The sequence below is a fragment of the Triticum dicoccoides genome, chromosome 1A, assembly GCF_002162155.2.
Source record: "Triticum dicoccoides isolate Atlit2015 ecotype Zavitan chromosome 1A, WEW_v2.0, whole genome shotgun sequence".
NCBI lineage: Eukaryota > Viridiplantae > Streptophyta > Magnoliopsida > Poales > Poaceae > Triticum > Triticum dicoccoides.
In genome coordinates this window covers 69,311,545-69,328,254 of record NC_041380.1, presented here as the reverse complement: position 1 = coordinate 69,328,254, position 16,710 = coordinate 69,311,545, and the positions used below count along the sequence as shown (strand labels likewise).

At 45.5% G+C, this 16,710-nt stretch overlaps 1 protein-coding gene across 2 annotated transcripts; it reads right to left on the bottom strand.

Annotated features, from left to right (window-relative positions):
• Window positions 1–1,494: 1,494 nt before the first annotated feature.
• Window positions 1,495–16,603, bottom strand: LOC119363756 (formin-like protein 6). 2 transcript variants are annotated; one of them, XM_037629125.1, is made up of 20 exons: window positions 16,298–16,602; window positions 15,405–16,114; window positions 15,035–15,256; window positions 14,053–14,953; window positions 13,821–13,973; window positions 12,828–13,752; window positions 12,613–12,739; window positions 11,760–11,831; window positions 9,735–9,833; window positions 9,611–9,652; window positions 8,762–8,842; window positions 8,618–8,668; window positions 8,459–8,540; window positions 6,621–6,715; window positions 5,642–5,713; window positions 5,424–5,540; window positions 5,177–5,245; window positions 2,370–2,436; window positions 1,884–2,230; window positions 1,495–1,738 (listed from the first exon to the last, which is right to left on the bottom strand). In XM_037629125.1, the coding sequence occupies exons 1-19, from the start codon at window positions 16,368–16,370 to the stop codon at window positions 2,016–2,018; spliced, it is 4,173 nt and encodes a 1,390-aa protein (XP_037485022.1). In that variant the 5' UTR covers window positions 16,371–16,602; the 3' UTR covers window positions 1,495–1,738; window positions 1,884–2,015. The 2 variants fall into 2 exon arrangements, with proteins under 2 accessions (XP_037485022.1, XP_037485025.1); XM_037629128.1 differs by lacking the exons at window positions 1,495–1,738; window positions 1,884–2,230; window positions 2,370–2,436; ... (2 more) ...; window positions 5,642–5,713; window positions 6,621–6,715 and having other exon boundaries at window positions 8,457–8,540; window positions 8,618–8,678; window positions 16,298–16,603.
• Between the last annotated feature and the right edge of the window lie 107 nt (window positions 16,604–16,710).

The window sequence follows — 16,710 nt, the reverse complement described above, 5'->3', positions numbered from 1 at the left end:
CTATAATGCAATCAAACAACCCAATTTTTTGTAGAATTGAGATGACCATGGCACTCCAATCGTATGTTCTTCTGTTTTCATGTTTTTAGAATCCTACGAATCAAAGAGACTCTACATGTGTGAAGATCATGCTGGCAATTTGGTTGTTAAGAGACAGCGGCAAGAAACAGGGTGGGAGGCGATCTGGAATGTGTATGCACCGCTCGCCATATGCCTTTCCGGGTCAACCGCGGCCGGTCGGGGACAAGGGTAACGACGTGCTGCTCACCACGGCTCTCTGCCAAAATCGGTGGCAAGGACATGGCCATGGCTCTCGTAAGATCTGCTTGCAAGACATGGGTATGTTGGAAATATGATCAAGTTACTACGAGATTTAATTCGAATAAATAGGAAATAGATCATGACAGCAATAGCAGAGATTAAATTAATCATGCGAACTAGCATAGTAGATGAATAGATCACATCTAGGGCACATACTAGAAACATGAATTCTACCACGATCTCGAACAAGAAGGATAGAATAACATACGGTGCAGCGGGTGTAGCACCGCTGGCGTTGACGTTGTCGCCCATGTCGTCGAGGATGAGGTTGCCAAGGTCGGGGAAGAAGTCGTCGTTCGCGAAATCGTAGCTGCCAGCAGTCGCGCGAGTGCGCTCCCCAAAAACCTGATCGCCCCTCTCCCGTACAGGATCACAAGAGGCGGGGTTCCGAAGGCCTGCTGTCTCTTCTCCCGGTGCACGCCGAAAAGAGGGATGGAGAAGACTTGCTTGGCGGCGCAATGATCTAGAATGATGGTGAGAAACCATACGAAGCGGCGGCGGCTAGGGTAGACGTATGCCTGACTATATAGTGCGGGTCGGGTAGGTCGTGGGAATAAACCCAGCTCTGTCCTCGGCTCCCGCAACCCGCGTCGCATCGTGACGAGGCGAGCGAGGAGGAGCGCGCATGTAGGTCTCCTCTTCTCATGCTCATACAAGTGATAGAAGAGCTCACCTTATAAAGAGGTGCAACTCTCTCTCAACTTCCGGGGTGGGACTAAACTTTAGTCTCACTCACTCCACTCACATGTGTGTATAAATGGGCCAAGAGAATTTCAGAATTTTAGTTGGGCTTTGGGCCAAAGGCCTACTAGCAAAATTCCAACAGGTTTGGGTTATAGATGGGGAAGAGAGATGAGCAGATGTTTATAAACTTTATATTATGTATGTAAGAAGAAAAAGAAAAACTGAAAATAAACTTTTTGTACGAATCTCCATGTAATATCAAAGGGAAGATAGCATCAACTGAGATATAATGAAGTCTCAGTTGCAAAACTCTTTATATAGCCTGTGTACACGTCGTTGGATGCATCCGCTACAAACGGACGGCTAGTGGATGAATTGCCACGATCAGACGTATGATAGGGACGACCAAGCGCGAATTTCAAAACGTTATACTACAAGGGGCAGGTCAAACAGACTGAAGAAATGATATACAAGTTCTACCGCCTAAGCTTGTATGAACAACCATTTCTATTGTCCCACACAGAAGACAGCCCTTTCTATTGTCACCACATGGGAAGAACCCATTTTTATTGACCAAAAATTTATTTTACATTTTGCTCAACACTAGTTACATATAACTTAATTCTACATTTTGCTCAACACTAGTACCCAAACGAACTGTTATTATGTTAGAACTATACAGCTTTGTCGCCAGGGATGACTTTCTCCGGGAATCCCTCTGTTACAAGTATAACTGCAGGCATAGAACTTTTGAATGAGCTGGTGAAAACGAAAATGATGTATCCAAAGTGAAGTGCGCCCATTACTTGTTGAAAATTAAACAGTCATCCTCCAGCTTGCGCAAATAACATGTGTTTGCAAAAGGCTAGGATGTTTACCGGTATATTCGATGGCCTTCTTGTTGCTGCAGGTTTACTGGCATCCCTGGTAACTAATGCCCAGGGCAACATACATATCCAGTGTGCATCTGCCATAGAGAAAGCACCAGGTCCTTCTGGTAAAAGAGGTCATCATTTGGCACTGGCAGTTTGTGGTTGTGATTGAAGTGAGATGTCTAGCTCTTTGATTGGATGACTGAGATTATCTTTCTCATTTTCCGATTCCCCCTTAGGCTTATCTGGTTCTGCTTCCTTCTGAGTCTTCTTCTTTTCAAGGTCCAACTGCTTGCAGTTCTCTTCATGCGAACGCATGAACAATTTCACAAAGTTGTGGAGCGTTGTGGCCACTGCAAAACATGGAGATTTTGGAAGGATTTGTTAAAGAGTAAAAAAAAGGTTGTATCGGCACTTTTTCTCAAAGTTGTAACTAATCTAAACTAATTTCAAGAACAGCTACAGGGAACTCAAATATCATGCTAGCTTCACCTTGCTCAAATGGACAACGTGCTGGATCTTCTCCAAAATAAAGTGCTAATGCATCTGCATTCCTGCCCTGCAAGGTTCAGAATTGCACTTAAATTAATCATAAATGAAAGTAGATCAATTGCACAAATGACTGGATGCCAGAATTGCCATTCATCTTCTACAGAAAAGGATTGCAATTCGTCACTGCTCCCTTGTAGCACCAGAATGCAATCCTGTCCAACCCAACATTTTTTTAACTGAGACCCCAGTCTAATTAATACTGATCAGTTGACGAAGTTCCGTCTTTACAAAAAATTACAACCTCGATATCAGTTCGAACAAACAAAAATATGTCACATACTCCCTCCCTCCTTGAAAGAGTGTACTTCCAACTTTGTTCGAGGGTCAAACTATCTCAAAGTTTGACTGAGTTGTGCAAAAATTTCTTTCAAGGACGGACGGAGTATTGTAGAAGGAAACAATTTGATCAAATTTGGCAAACAAAAATAATTCAAGGAACAACGAAAAAAACAAGGGCATATTTGGAACACATGAATTTCGTTAAATTTTCAAAGGAAACTGCTCGGTTCCTATGGTAACTAGGAAAAATTCTGACATGCCATAAAAGGGCTGAAGCAATAACTATCAGAAATATTTAGAATTATTACATATCATGAAGCACAGAAAAACTGAATGGTTTAGATATCAATCGTTAAAACCCGAAGAATTCTTCATATACGTGCAAAGAGAACATATAATTTCAAGGTTCATGTGTACTTTAAACACATGTGCAGAAAATATTATAAGAACGTACTGGAAGCAACACAACAATATGTACTGCCTCCGTCCCAAAATAAGTGTCTCAATTTTGTACTAACTGTATTTGTAAGTCTTCTTTATTTTACATTACTTTCTAACCACTGATTACCTATATATTTATATATTAATATTGAATTTGTTTCTTCCCAACATTTCAAATTTTCATGTGTTGAGGCTTACAAAATAACTTTGTTCGCTTATCTTGATGAGGAGAAGGTCCAGCTTTGGTTCCTCAACAACCTCTTAAGTCTAATTTTCACCCTTAACTCCATACTGTTTAACGGGCAGACTTACTAAACATGGCATTCTGTATAACACTTCTTGCATCTTCTGCCAATCTAGCAATGAAGACATCGATCATCTTCTGCTTGGCTGCGGTATCACTGACTGTAATCTCATGGAGTATGAGGATTGCCAAGATCAAGGAAATCAAACCTATTCTTAATGCTCAGTTTCAGGAATGGATGCTAGAATTGAGGTGAAAACTTCAGAGATAAAGAGCCTTTGATAGCCTATTATTTTGTTCACATGGCACATAAGGAAGGGTAGACAAAAGAATATTTGAAAACATTTATGCGCCCCTGTCGGACCTGTGGAAACCAGGGTCCCACGGATCCGCCTTGTGTGGGCCGCGGCAGTCCCGCCAACGGGTGGCAAGGGAAGCTTGCCTGCGTGTCCAAGACCATGCCGCTTGGGTGGCATGCAGATCTTCGTCAAGACCACAAGATGCAGATCTTTGTGAAGACTCTCACCGGCAAGATCATCATGCTGGAGAGAGGCCGGTCCACGACATCAGCGGCAGGGCCAAAACCTCTACAGGAATGGGCTTCCTCCCGGGAACCCCATCCCCATGACTTGCCTCCCCCGGGTGCCCTGAACCCCGCCAACGACCTGATTGCTGGCGGCCGTGTGACGGGACGGTTCAGAGGGCGGCAGCCAGCCATAGGGTGGAGCGCAGCTGGCGTGCATGCACGACTTCCCTTGGCGGGCAAGTTGCGTGCCTGCTGGCACTCTGCAGGCTTTCTCCCGCATGTGAGCCACTTGGTGACACAAGCTACAGTGGCAGACGCAGAAGTTAACATTGGTGACGGATGGGATGTGCGCCTGCTCCCGGCAAGGTGGCACAGCGCCACGTGCCGCTACAGTGCATTGTACCCCACTGTACAACCACCGCATTTATCTCTTTGTAGCAACTGTGGTAGCCCCTTGCAACTATAAAAGGAGGCCCATGCTACCTAGATTAGAGGTTGGACCCTAGCAAGACACATTCTAGCGAGTCCACACACACACACACATTCCATATTCCTAGCCCCGGCAAGCCCCGGGAACGGAATCAGTGCATTTGTAACCTTGTTCCACACATCCATCAAAACAACCAAGCAGGACGTAGGGTATTATGCTTCACAGCAGCTTGAACCTGGGTAAGTTCTTCGTGTCATGGTGATAGGATTCGTTCGTGACCTCGCCCCTCACCGAACCAAAAAGGGGGCACCAAAGCTCCCAGGTGTTGTGTCCACACACACGACAGCCCCTTAACCTGATTTTCTCTCCAGTCATTACAGATATGAATAAACTGGAGACAAGGGTTTTTCGGTTGTTTTGGATCTTTGTAAGCTGTAACTTTTGGCTGTTGTTTTCTGTTCGGCTCTTTGGGGCATGCCCCTAGAGCCTAACTCCGTGTAATTCCTTTTTCTATCTAATGCATTCACATACAGCTCTCCTGCATGTTCCTGGAAAGAACCTATACTTTACAAATTCCAGGCTGCAGCTACCTAAATCGCATTTCATGTCTTCAGAGATCTCGATTCCATGACCTAGAGCCTTTTGGTGTGGAACTTATATATGAAAAATAGTTTTTCTTACATACGTACTTTCAGTATTTATCTAAACTCTTCATATTGAGCTAATTCTAGCACTACTGCGCTGTACCAAGATGGGTCACATGGACTACCACCAATATGCCAGCGTGTTACAGCACAAATGACTCTTGCTTAAAGAGATACACATACCACATTAGAATAAAGTGAAGTCAAGGCTCTAACTTCGGCTTCAGCACCACTAAGGAAGCCCTTCAGTGTCTGTAAAAGGAAAGTGCTTAGTTTGGTGGAATCATGATGGTGTAATACTTCAAGCAAAAAATCTTGCCAGTACCTTGACAGTACACACGCACTATATTGCAGTCAAACAGTTACAATTGTTGGTTATTAAAGCATATTTCAAAAAGAAAAAAGAAAAAAACACAATTGTTATGGTTACCTTGCAAAAGATCTCCGACACAGGACCATCATTTTCAGATATAGTTAATTCTTGCTCCACTTTCTCGAGCCCTTTGTTTATGGCCTGCATTTCTTCTGCTAAAGACTTTAATTGTATCTGCATTCAGCCAAATAGTTCTCTAGTAACTCAATCAATGTATCATTGATTGTCAAAACCCAGAGTGACCAAAACATCGAATACCACGTCAGATCTAATACCTTTGCTGCCAACTCCAAGCTAGCCAAATCTTTAGGAAAGTCAAGAAGTTCTGGAAGTTTCTCAGAAAGCACCTGCGGTGATATGATAAATTGAGTAATTCAAGCATATCAACTGCAGTTCAGACTTCCTACGAAGAGGACCTAACCGAATTTGTAAGCATATCACAATGACAAGTTGGAAAGGGCTTAGATCCACTTCAAAAGTATGAACCTCATAAGACAGTATCCTCAGAAAGCTAAGACTTAGTTCAAAGCCGCATTGAAAAAGTGAGAAAAATAACAGAGAGAAAATACATGAACACAACCAAGCACACCGGAGAAATTAGACACGCGAAACTAGATATGCACCTCAAGTTAACTAATTGCATCAATTGCAGGATAAGCAAAACAACTGGGAAATGTTCCATCAAGATAACTTAAATATGAGCATAGGTAACTTCAAACGAGGTTCCTGTAAAGTTATTAGCTCTTTCCAGGCTTCTCAGTTCTCATCAAAATACCAGTATCCATTGGACAAATAGTTATGCAAGCTTTCTACATTATGTGGTTACTTATTACAATGGTATTATAGAAGCAAAGATTTTTATATGCACGGCATCCAAGGCTAGGTAATGATGAATTTGACTAAGAAGGTTTATCCATTAAAATTGTTGGCTAACCTGGGAATTTGAGATTCCTATGCATGATATACCAGTTAGTAGATATGATTTTAACTTGTATATTCTGGAACGCAAAAAAATTCTACATTTACTTTTGTACTCCCTCCGTCCCGAAATACTTGTCATCAAAATAAATAAAAGGGGATGTATCTAGATGCACTTTAGTTTTAGATACATCCCTTTTTGTCCATTTTGATGACAAGTATTTTCGGACGGAGGGAGTATTTTATATGACCCACACCTACATAAAAACATTTTCTGGCAAGGGAATAAAAGTTAGTACTGAAACTATCTACTTTTCTATATGAACAGATGTATACCTTGGATAAATAATGCATTAAGGTCATCTTATTATTCCGTGCACGGGTATCGCTTAATTTGAGTAAGCTATCCAACCTGAATCCAACAGCAGAACCTACAATAAACAAAACGAACTGTAGTGCAGCCAGGAAAAAAATAAAGCAACGAGCAATCAAAAGAAATTAAACAATGCATATTGAATTATAAAAAAGCTAATAGAGTTCATATAAGATGATTAGCATGAAAGATGTGCCATCGTATCGAAGTGTTGTATTTCAATTCTCTGGGACCTGTACAGAAAACTATGAATAATAACAACACACCAAAAGCCTGAAAGACGGAGGATGATTAAGGGCGTGTTCGGTAGCTCTCCCCAGCCCAAAAATCCTCATCGCCAGCTTCCAACTCTGCGTACAAAAAACCAGAAGTAGTGTTTCGTTCGGCACCGTAGCTTCTGGATTCGTTCGTTTTCCTCCAGGTTCAAAGCCAATGTAGCGTTCTGTGGCCCAGTCAGCAATAGTTGTTGGGCTGCTAGCTGTAGGCCTAGGAAAAAGGCTGGGATGTGAATCCGTTCTTGAGGTCAGAGAGGCAAAGCTCGGGCTCAGGAAGGGATTAGATAGCAAACCGGTACGCTAGCTTTTCACTTCGCGGTGGCATCTCCCATGTAATTTCACTCAACTCGAACTCCTTCGTTTTCTGAGATCTGGGAAAGACCAGCTCCTCAACTCCTCACCTTTTACACTACGACACTCGCCAGCTTCTTGATTCTAACTACGCGGAGTCAGGGCGTTCGGCCCAGCTCCACTCGTGGAGTCGACAGAACCAGGAGCTGGAGAGCTACCAAACATGCCCTAATAATAGTACTACTATTGTGTCCAATATCTTAACAGAAATGCGTAGGAAAATTTGACACCTCACTTGTATAAAACTCATTTGTGCATGCTTTCTTTTTCAAGTAGAAGTAAACAAGAATATACATGCTTTATATACATTATACACAGTACAAACTTTTACCAAATTGGTGCATGGTGTGCTATATTACTAAAATTCATACAGCCAGAGCTCTAAAAAAGGGTCATCTAGTGCACACTGGTTTGCCTCATGTGTTTACCTGATGGTACATTCTACATACCTATAATAAATTATTGACGCAAAACAATTTTCATATAGTCCAAACTGTACAAACTTCAGAAGAAATATATTAATTATATTCCAAATCTAGTACTCCCTCCGATCCATATTACTTGTCGCTGATTTAGTACAACTTTGTCTAAATCAGCGACAATTAATACGGATCGGAAGGAGTACTTAAATTACTAGCTGAACTTTACGTGTTGCAAATTACAAATGAACGTTAAGTTCACAGCGAATATATCAGCCGACAACTCACTATGACAGATTGCAGACCTAAACTATTTTGAGAGGAAGCACTAACTACTAATTAGGCTTTGTGTCATGATGAAATGCGCTGCTTCAGTCATTTGAGTTAAAAATTCAAACGCCACAAAGTTATGACTGCATATGGTACTTAAACCAAAACTTCGGAATCTATTATTAGTCTTCAGCATACCATGAAGTAATAAAAATATTACCACTGTCATCCTTTTTACAGGAAAATTTTCTACTCTTCATCGAGTACATACTTTTACTGAAGATAAACCAATGTCAAGCATGTTGCTTCATTGTGGATTGCAAGTCGAGAGTGAAGGTAACAATTATGGATCCTTGTTCGGAAGTCACTACTAATAATTTATTTACAGCATTCAAACAAGGAAGAGAAATGGTGCCACAGGATATATATTACTTCAGTTAATAAATGTCTCCTGAACAAGAAGTATCACTTTACAATTGGTATTACCTCTAGCAGTGCCTTGGTTCAACGCATTTCCCAAAGAAAGAATCGTCTGCATAATCCTTTTCAACTTCACTGAACCCCTTATCTATGAACATCACAGCAAGAATATGAAACCCATGATGTTAATCACATAATATGAAATTTCAAATTAACAGTATCCACCTCTTCAGCAGATGAGTTAACAATGTTCAGATTCCGCTTAAGGTCAGACACCTGAGAAGAACTAACAGTTAAACAATACAATACCAAAAAGGCCAAGCAAAAGAATACAGTTCCTAGTAGAAGAAAAGGAATCAGATGTCTCACTTGAGATCGAAACTGAATCTTGAATAAGAAAACTCTCAGCTTAGAGTCCACACGGGGTAATTTCATAAGCTCCATGAAGAACTGCAGTAGAAGAAGCAAATTGTGTCTCAGTATTGGGATAATAAGTAGTGTCATTCTTCCGCAGCAGTATCGGATCGTAACATAGGATCACGATACCATGTGATATTTTAGTTCTGTATATTAATTTATATACTTGGGAATAACTTCAAATGGATTTAGGTTACAGCCCAACTCATTTCTTCTCTAGATTTATAACCAGCAGCAGGGCAGCCATGTAAATGCCAAATTTAAGTTGATTTTAGACCAATGTCCAATGCGAGTAATCAGCAGAATTGTTGGACAGTCCTAAGAGAAATGCTTTAGGCCCATTAACTTCACAACCCACCCACAAGTCCTTCACTGGCTGCTGTCATTCACGGGACAAAACTCCATTATTTTAGTCCCACGTCATGAAACGAGTGGAAGAATGTGCAACTTAAATACTCCTCTCGCAGTTCTACCTCCAGCAAGCATGGCTTGGTTAATTGCTACACAACTGCACTGCTGCGTGCCAATGTGGAGTGGATTTTTTGCTACTTAGAATGGCATCAATGGATTTGGGTTTGATTCACGTCGTGATACCAAGGACTCTATGACGTGTAACGTGATCCAACTCGATATTATCGAATAGCTGCTGCACTACGTAATATATCGATCGGCTGCAGTAGGAACGTAATATCACAAGATACTACGATCCGTATTGTGATACTGATAACCATGGTATATACACCACAAGTTTCACTTGAGATGTAACAAAGTTGTAAAGCAAACTGAAAGGAAGCAAGTCACCTGTTCGCATTCACCAAGATCTTGCTTATCTCCTTTGTAACCCTGTAGTGGTGACAAGAATGCGTAATGACAACTGATAACTTCAGGAATCTTGTAAAGAACTAAAACCGAACACCACAATTACCTTCAGAAGTTCTATTTCCTCTTTAGTTGGAGTGAACTTAATTAGGTTCTCCACCTGATCAGCGTCTAGGACAGTATCATCCAGAGCAAGAATAGCACTCTGCTCTCAAAGGAAAAATTGATAGGTATAATTAACGAAGATATAAAGTAAATGTCCTACCAAAAGAAACCATTACATTCATTTCTTAATTAATTTCAGGTTATTTCAATGAGAAATTCATAATAATAGGCATTTCCAGGTTAAGTAAGAAATGATTAATCAGTAATCGCTATTCCACTCTCTCACGTCATTTCTTAAAAACTCTCCCACCATATCTAATAGACAATATAACGAAGTCTATCAAAAGAATACATATTAGTACCTGTCCCTGAAGAGAATACTGTCGCCCGACCCACCCCTCCCGCGTCGCCCCCGTAGGCGATGGGGAGGGAACCCTAGCCGCCGCCGGTCTCCTCCCGACCCCTTCCTCCCCCGCCGCCGCCACAGGGCGCGCCCAGGCAAAGCCTGGCTGGCGCTGGCGCTGGCGCCGGCGGGCCTTCTCGTCCCCTCGTGTGTGGCGCCGGTGTGGGCCGCTTCCACATGCCAGGGCGCCGCGGTTGGTGGGTCGCGGCGGCGCGGCGGGTCCCCTCCCGACGACGGCGGCTGGTGGCTTCCGCGGCGCATCGGGCTGCTGGCTGGAGGGGCGCGCTTGCTGCTCTTGCACCCCGATCTGGCGCCGGGAGCTGTGGGCGGCACGGGGTCGCGGCGCGACAGAGGTGGGCGCCCTCCTTCTTCCTCCTCTGCTCGTTGGCTAGGTGGAGCTTGAGGGCGTGGCTGGTGGGTGCTTGTTGCGGCATGGTCAGATTCGGCCGGATCTGGCCCTGCTCGCCGGCGGGCGGCCCGAGGTGCTGGCAGCGGCCGGCTGGTTCGCTGCACGGATGTGGGCCGCCACGGCGTGGTGGTGGCTCATGGCGGTGGTTTGGGTCGTTTCACGGCAGCGGCCGGACATCTCCGGCGTCGGCTCGTAAGGAAGCGGCCTGTTTTGGCCTTCGATTCCTCTCCTCGTCGTTCGGACGCTACCTTCGTCGAAGGGCTGGCCCTTTCCCGGCTGCGGTCCATCTCCCGTCTCACGCCCGGTGTTGCGGGACTGATCTCGTCTCGCGCCCGGCAGCAGGACCGACCTCGTCTCGCGCCCGGCAGCAGGACCGACCTCGTCTCGTGCCCGACTGCAGGACTGAGCCCGTCTCGCGCCCGGTGCCGCAGGACAAGGAGATGGAGGCCCGTTCCGGCCGGCCTCTTAGGTCTCGGCGCTGGGGGTCGCCCAGGGATGCGAAAGACGGGACCTTTCCATGCGTCTCTTTGGGTGGAGTAGTGTGCCGGTCTCGGGTGAGGTGGTGTCAAGGTCCTGGATGCCAGGGCGGCGGCCTTGGAGGTGGTAGCGCGGTGCTCATGGGCAGAGCTCGTGGCTTGGTGCTGCCTGGTGACCATGGCCGTGTGGGCGGCATGGATGCCGGGGTGTGGCGTTCGGTGGTGGTGATTGTTGGCCGGGGTGAAAACCCGCTCTATCTTCGGACGGACCGGCGGCGGCGAATTGTTCCCTTCTTGAAGGCGTCGTCGCAGCCTTCATTGCCCGTCGGGTTGCTCCAGGGGAAACCCTGACCATCGTGTCGGGCGGTGGCGGCGCTCCGGTGTCGTTCCCTTCCTGAAGGCGCCGCCTTGGAGCCCTCGGTTCGCCATATGCGGCTTCACTTCTTCGCGGTGGCGTGTTCACGGCTTAGATCTCCAGTTACTCTTGTAGTGCTAGGGGTGGTGTTGTTGCGCTCAGCATCTTTGTATCATGCCTTGGGTGTGTGGGTTGTGTTGGCGTGCGGTTGTATCAGGTTTGTTGTGGATCTTTGCTTTATTTATAAAGCGGGGCGAAAGCCTTTTTCGGTAAAGAATACATATTGCATTGTTGTATGACTAGCAACATCAATACCTTCAGATATTTATATAAAACCATTTTTTAATTAGAACATGCCAAAGGTTAATTGGCCATCAGCTTACCATTAGGTCCGGAAGCGGCATTTTGATTTTCGTAAGCATGATTCCACAATTGTTAGCCCGACGAAGATCAATCTGTATTTCCAAACAGCTGATGTTAGAAAAAACAAACAGTAACGTGAAGCAAAATAAGAAGGCATATATAGTATAGCTACAAACACCCGTAATGACATATGCAAAACTAAGCAAGGTCACTACATGCCATGAAGGAAACTAACATAAAGAACTGGGATCCTAAGTACCTTGATTGATCAGTTGAATATGTTCTACGGTCTACCATGCATCTGTTATAAGCGCTTAGAAAGAAATGAACTGATTATGTGGTGAAACCTATGTACTAAAATAAGAAGCACCAATTGGATGGGATGCCATTGATCCGAGCCATTGATAAATCTCTACCTTTTGATTGCACACTTATGGTCTAATGAATTCCGAATCAAACCATACTAATTACCTCTTAACTGCTAGCTTTTGGTTTGTGACTTAACCATTCTTAATGCTAGCATTTCTTTTTTACGTAATAAAGTGGTTTGTGAGAAAAGACAAAAAATAAAAATGTGGGATTCATTTAAAATTGTAGATATGGTTTTCTTACATATGTTCATTATATCTTCATGCAATATATACTATGGAACATAGATTGTGCACACTCAGTTGCCACTAGCATAAAGGCACCAAAAAGAGAAAAATAATGTATAACTTGCAGCACACTCACAAGAGATCATATGTACCATATGTAATAGACTAATAGAGAATCGAGTGAAATAAGCATGAAAGAAATGAAGATCAGGAATATACACACTAAGTGGAACAATTTGCGTGCAAAACAAATGATACATTATTTGTTAAAACTCACAAGATGAATTTTCTCTGGTTTTGCCCCAGATGCACGACTCCCTGACTTATCTGAACGCCTAGAATCTGAATTTGGTAGAGCAGTTGAGAAAAGATTTTCTAGTTCTGACATGTCAAACACTGGGGCTCTGCACAAGTCATGCAAAAGATGCATTAGCATAAAAAAAGCAATACATATGACCATTCTTTGGTGCGGTCAAGATGTTAGAGAGATACTTTGAAGCTTCATCAGCTTTTTGCCCCTCTGCCCAGAGACTGCCCTTCATCGCTCTTGTAACTTTCACCCAGTGTAGTGGTTTCAGATTGGACTTTCTGGACATAGTCTGACCAGATTGAAGACTCTTAGACATTGGGCCCGAAGGAGGTGCAGGTCCACGCCCCTTCGTACCAGGAGGTGCTGGTGGAGGTACAACATTGCCAGAAGCACCAGGATGGTTGGCATCCTTTGAGAACCTTGGAGCGTGAGGTGGTGGTGGAGCAGGAGGAGATTGTTTTGATGAATTATAGGGTGGTGGTGGTGTAGAAGTAATTCCTGGAGGTGGAGGCGGGAGCGGTGCTGAAGATCTAATGGCAGATGATGTTGGAGAAGGTGGTGGAGGTGGTGCAGCAGGCGGGAGCGGTGCTGGAGATGAAGTAGAAGCAAGTGGGTGAGTTGGAGGTGGAGGTGGTGCAGCAGGTTGAACAGCCGATGAAGTAGAAGCAACTGGTGGGGGTGGAGGTGGTGCAGGAGGTCGAACAGCTGATGAAGTAGAAGCAAGTGCTGGAGGTGGGGGTGGTGCAGGAGGTGGAACAGGAGATGAAGTAGAAGCAAGTGCTGGAGGTGGAGGTGGTGCAGGAGGTCTAACAGGAGATGAAGTAGAAGCGAGTGGTGGGGGTGGAGGGGGTGCAGGAGGTCTACTGAGGGAGGACTTAGGTGCAGACAAAGGAGGTCCAACTATTCTAACAGGAGAAGCTGGAGGTGGAGGTGGTGAAGGAGGTCTGAATGAAGTAGAGGTAGTGGCAAGAGCAGTAAAAGTTGGTGATGATTCTTGTGCATTGTTACTTGAGGACTGCTGATGATTTGCAGGCAGAGTAGTAGTTCCAGGTAACTGCGATGTGGATTCTTCATGTGGAGGAAATGGGTGGGGCAACAATGAAGGACCTGCGACAGGGAAGCTTAATTAGAGATGGAAAAACCAACTAAAATATATTTAGATGGTTCAGCAAAACCTGAATGCTTCGGAGACGACTGAGATAAGTCATCTTCTGCCTCGGACAGCATAAAAGCATCAGACGCTACGAACAACACCGGACCTGATGACTGAGGGGGTGGGGGTGGTGATGGCGACGGCGGCAGCATACCCTTTGTTACAACCGGAGTCCCTGTCACGTCATCACAAGTTAAATTTGCAGGCAACAGTAGGTTATGGGTGTACAACAAAAGAATTTTGTTGAGAAAAACCTGTTGTTGGATGCTGTCCTGATGATGGTTTTGATGGAACTTTGACTGTGGCGCTTGACATCGTAGGTGCAATTATGGTTGAACCACAATTCTCAGAACCTCCAAATGTAGCATGATCTTCCAACAAAGCTGTAATTCCAAGGGCTGAAGGTACGCTATAAAATCTTGGGCATGCTGAAAGTGATCTTGGAGGTGAGTTGCTAGGAAAGGCAGAACTTGACCTAGAAAGTGGAAACCGCTGTGACATAATCATAGAGGGCGAAGAGCACTGTACTGGACTAGATTGCTCATCAGGTTTTTCCAGTGAAGACGATCGTTCGGTAGTGATGTCAACTACATGTGTTATTTCCTTATGAACTTGAGGGTTTATGTTTTCAGGAACAACGGTTCCTAATTTTCCTTGATAAATACTGGCTGGGTCCAACGTGGCTAATTTGTGTATGCCATCACATTCCTTTTTGTTCATATAGACTGTTGAGTTTTCAGCATTGCTTGATTTGTTTCGAACATTGTCAGATTCATTTTTGGTCGGTGAACCAATCTCCAATTGCCCTATTTCCTTTCTTATGCTCGAATCTTTCTTGCTTGGAGACAGCAATCCCTGCCTCAGCTGTATATTTTTGGTCGGTGAACCAAGCTCCAAATGCCCTATTTCTTTTCTAATGCTCGAATCTTTCTTGCTTGGAGACACCAATCCCTGCCTCAGCTGTATGGTTTCATATGTGGTTAGCCGCTGGAAAAACTGGACTGCAGCATCCCCTTTCGGATCTAACCAGTCGACTATGCTGAACATCTCTTGCACCTTTGCAAATGCTTCAATTGGTAAGCCCTCCTTCTCCCCTATACCTGCCATCTCCATGGGATCTAAATGATCTGCAGTGTCCATTTCTGAAAAAAGAATCTTCAACAACAAAGGACGAAGAAGGCTTCAGTTTCTGCACACTGTACAAAGAATAAGTTGACTGCAATGAAGATTAAATACCTCGGCTCTGAATTCCTTTGGGAATCGATCTTTTGCATCCCACATTATGTCAATTTCATCACGGTTTAGCATGAGAATGTTTGACCTGATAAATGCTGTGTTGAACATGACTCTGAACATCATCTCTTCTCGTTCTTGATCAGCATCCAAACTGATGCATTCAAGGACAACATCTCCTTGAATATGGCAGTGGATATCGATCTTAATCAATTGACAGTCTGCCTGAGTAAGATGAGAATAAATGAGAATGGTATGTTAACAGCGAAGCAAATACTCAGTTTATGGCTCCACGCACGTTTAGTAGCAAAACTAGTGAAGGGAATGCAATTCATTTGCCAATTCTCAAAACAGAAGATTGTCCAAAACTCACCCGCTTGTAATGCCGAACATATTTACTCCTCTTTGGTGTTGAAAAAAGCACCTTGGGATTGTTATCTGTACCAAGTAGAGGATCCTGCCCATAGATACGGAATATCGGTCTACATCCATCCTCCCCATTACAGCCCGGGGTATTCCTTAGTATCACGCAGTCTAAGGTAAGAGGTCGATCACCTGGTGGCCATTCTGCGCTCACGTTCCTCCGGGATATGTAATGCAGGTATCTTATCTGCGACGGCATGGGGTTTAGCGGCGAGAGCAGCTGGATGAGCTCGCGAGGGGCCTGCCTGTACACCATCTCCAGCGTCCTCTGCTCGCCGATGAACTGCTTCCGGTACAGCAGCAGGCCCGCCAGCATGAAGGCGAGCACGTTCCAGCCGCCTCGCTCGCAGTGCATTATGAGGACGTTGTGCTGTCCCAGGGAGAGCCAGCTCTCCCCGGACCTGAGGAAATGGTGGACCATCTCCATGGTGAGGAGCGGGCAGCCCTCGTACTGCCTCGGGTAGTCCATGACCACCATGTCGTAGATGGAGAGGATGCTGGCCAGCAGGCTCTGCTGGCTCTCCCGTTCCTCCTCCCGGAAGTTGAAGACCATGAAGGAGGCGTCCGCGAAGTGGCTCCGGAGGTGCAGGACGATGTCTCCGATGTACTGCCCGTACTTGTCGTCGTCGAAGACATCGGTGGAGAAGCACGAATCGAACACTGCGCACACAAAACGAAAGGGAGAGGACGTTGGCGTCGCGTTCTAATATCTATCCGAAACCCTGCGACGACGACGACGGATGCGCCGGCGCCGCCGCCGAAACGGGAAATGGGGAGGGAGGAGGGAATGCCGTGCGACGCAGTGGCGGGCGGAGTGGGTGGGGAGAGGGAACGGCGACGCACCGTAGACGCGCTCGGTGATCTCGAGCAGCCCGTCCGGGGGCTTGCGGTAGAAGAACTTGCGGAAGAGAGACATGCGGCGGCGGCCTCCTCCTCCTCCTCCAGATCCGCGGGGGCTGGGGGAGAGCGGGGTGGAGAGCAATGCGCCGCTAGGGTTTTCGGCGGCGAGGCGGCGGCGCGGCTCACGGGACGGCGGGCATGCGCGCGGGCGGCGATAGGGCGAGGAGGGGAGAGGGGATCGGCCGGGCTGGGTTGGGTTGCAGGGGGGAGGAGGGAAGGTGGCGGAGAAGATCTATCTGCCGGTGTTGTCTGTGCTCGGTCGGTCGGGTCAGGTGCACGTTCGGGTCGGTAGTCGTTAGCTCGGTCCTTCGTTAACGTTAACAAATGACTTCTCCACTTTGCTTCCTGGGACAGCG

Excerpts from the sequence above, each read along its gene's own strand:
- LOC119363756 (XM_037629125.1), bottom strand. The coding sequence starts at position 16,370 with ATGTCTCTCTTCCGCAAGTTCTTCTACCGCAAGCCCCCGGACGGGCTG. Across the intron at positions 14,954-15,034 it reads CAAAGGAATTCAGAGCCGAG|ATTCTTTTTTCAGAAATGGA; the intron begins GTATTTAATCTT and ends TTGTTGTTGAAG. Across the intron at positions 13,753-13,820 it reads GTCGTCTCCGAAGCATTCAG|GTCCTTCATTGTTGCCCCAC; the intron begins GTTTTGCTGAAC and ends TCCCTGTCGCAG.